Source organism: Carassius gibelio, chromosome B15 (genome assembly GCF_023724105.1).
Source record: "Carassius gibelio isolate Cgi1373 ecotype wild population from Czech Republic chromosome B15, carGib1.2-hapl.c, whole genome shotgun sequence".
In the NCBI taxonomy this organism is placed as follows: Eukaryota; Metazoa; Chordata; class Actinopteri; order Cypriniformes; family Cyprinidae; genus Carassius; species Carassius gibelio.
The window spans coordinates 880,569-882,621 of NC_068410.1; the positions used below are offsets into that span (position 1 = coordinate 880,569).

A 2,053-nucleotide genomic window follows, 5' to 3' on the forward strand; every position below is an offset into this window, starting at 1 on the left:
GAAAGACAAAAAAGACTTGACTCAACTAAAAAAAATATATAAAAAAATAAATAAAAACAATTAGATTTAACTACTGAATTAATTAGTTTATCCAGTTTAATGTCACTGTCCATTATAACAACCAGGTATTATATGATTTTATAACACTCAACTCTACATCAAGGGGGTCACATATGTCGCAAGGTGTAAATATCATGACTTCTCTTTTTTCTTCATTGAACTTTAAAAAATTTGAAGCCATCCAGGTCCTCCTCGAGACAGACCAGAAGTGGGGCTATAGAGTTTGCATCTTTTCGATCCAAAGGGAGATAATGTTGTGTATCTTTTGCATAACAGTGACACGAGATGCCGTATTTCCTAAAAATGAACCCTAACCGAAGTAGATATAATGAAAACAAGATAGGTCCAAGGATGGGACCCTGAGGGACTCCACACAAGAGAGATGCAGAGGATGACACAAAATCCCCAAGGTGGACTGAGAAACTTCTGTCAGACAAATAAGATCTAAACCACTCCAGCGCAATTCCCAACTCCAATGCAATGTCTAACAATGAACGATAGCCTGTGTCTGTGCTTTTACTTCCAGCGGAGCCAAACTCTTGACAACCACTGAAAAGGAGACCACCCCATCATTCAGACATGAGCTCATTTGATTTTAATACAGGACCCATTTAGCTTGACCATATATCTCTGTGTCACCCTCATTACATCATCGCTTGTGAGAGTTTTAAGCCTGAAAGCCAAAAGGTTGCCTTTAGTAACCAGGCTGTAGATCATAATGCGAGCACCTTCAGGAGGCTCCCGATCCAGCAGGGAGTTTGCATCAGACTTCTTTGATATATCCTTTATGAATAGCACATATAGGAGACATAATGGGATGGAGCAACACTAAGTGATTTAAAAGTGCTGAGGGAGACTAGTGCAGCCTTATTGGATTGATGCATGGCCTGCCGCACTACACACATACAGCCTTTTAAAAATTCAGGGTGCTACATGGCACTAATTTAAAGTCTCATACAGTACTTGTCAGTAGTCGGTAAAAAACACAACATCTTTTGGCTTAGCTGAGCTGATTGTAGCCTAAGCAAGGTTATTTGAATCTTTATTACTTTTCCCCCACCCACTTGTGTATCTTGAGTCCTCTGTCAAAGTCTGTTAGGTTGCCTCTCTGTATTGCCGGTAGAACATTGAATAATTCATGTTATCTGTGTTATTTGTGCTTTTGCTTATTTATGAAGGTACTATGGAGTGTTTCTGGATTGGTTTCAGGGACTGGAGGCAAATGAAGACATCTTGATATTGTGTCGAAACCATTTGCGGCGAGTCGGTCTGCTTGATTGTAAAAGTGTAATAGTACCGGATTCTCTATGAGTCGTCATTTCTGCCCACTTACAAAGGGCCGTGTCCAATCGGTACTACACGGTGCAGGAAAGCGATTGTGCTCGCCTTCCCCTGGCATCTCCGTCTTTCTCCTTGTGTCTTCTCTCACAAACCCTGGCCCCCTGTAGGCAAAATCCACCAACACCAACCACAGTAATCTCATTTCAGCAGGGTCCCTCCAACAAAGAGAAGTCGAGGGGGAAAGGAAAAACAGGAGCGATTGTCTTCACTGTTTGTGAAATGAGTTCACGAGGACAGGCAATTGGAAAGCGTTGGCAGAGATTTGAGCTGTTAGAGATCATTGTAAGTACATGAGCCTCAGGCTGTATGAGGTTTTGAGGTGTCTCTCCTTTTCTAAGAGTTCCTGGCTTTGCTTTAATCATTACCTTGTTCTTCTGTGTACTCATAGGTGTTTCTTCCACTGAGGTTTGTGGTTTGTAAGTCGAGTGCAGTCGCTCGTTCGCTTCAAAACTTCTGCTTCTGGCAAGTCACACTGTCAGTGTGTGTACATGATAGATAGATTTAACTAAAGGAGGGTGACCCAGGGGTAACATTGGCTTTAAAACTGTGCTTTAGTCATCAATAACAGGCTGTAATTTTGCAACGAGGCTACAAGAGAAGCAAAAAAAGAAAGTGTGGGAGCAAAGAGGGGAAAAAAAACGGAAAAAAAAAA

The 2,053-nt window shown here is 41.5% G+C and overlaps 1 protein-coding gene across 1 annotated transcript in view; it reads right to left on the bottom strand.

Moving 5' to 3' along the window:
* Positions 1-645: 645 nt before the first annotated feature.
* LOC127973010 (uncharacterized) overlaps positions 646-2,053 on the bottom strand; it is an 8,174-nt gene continuing 6,766 nt past the window's right edge. The window contains exon 4 of the mRNA XM_052577050.1: positions 646-843. Within this exon, the coding sequence (XP_052433010.1) occupies positions 646-843 (198 nt within the window). The remainder of the gene's footprint in view (positions 844-2,053) is intronic.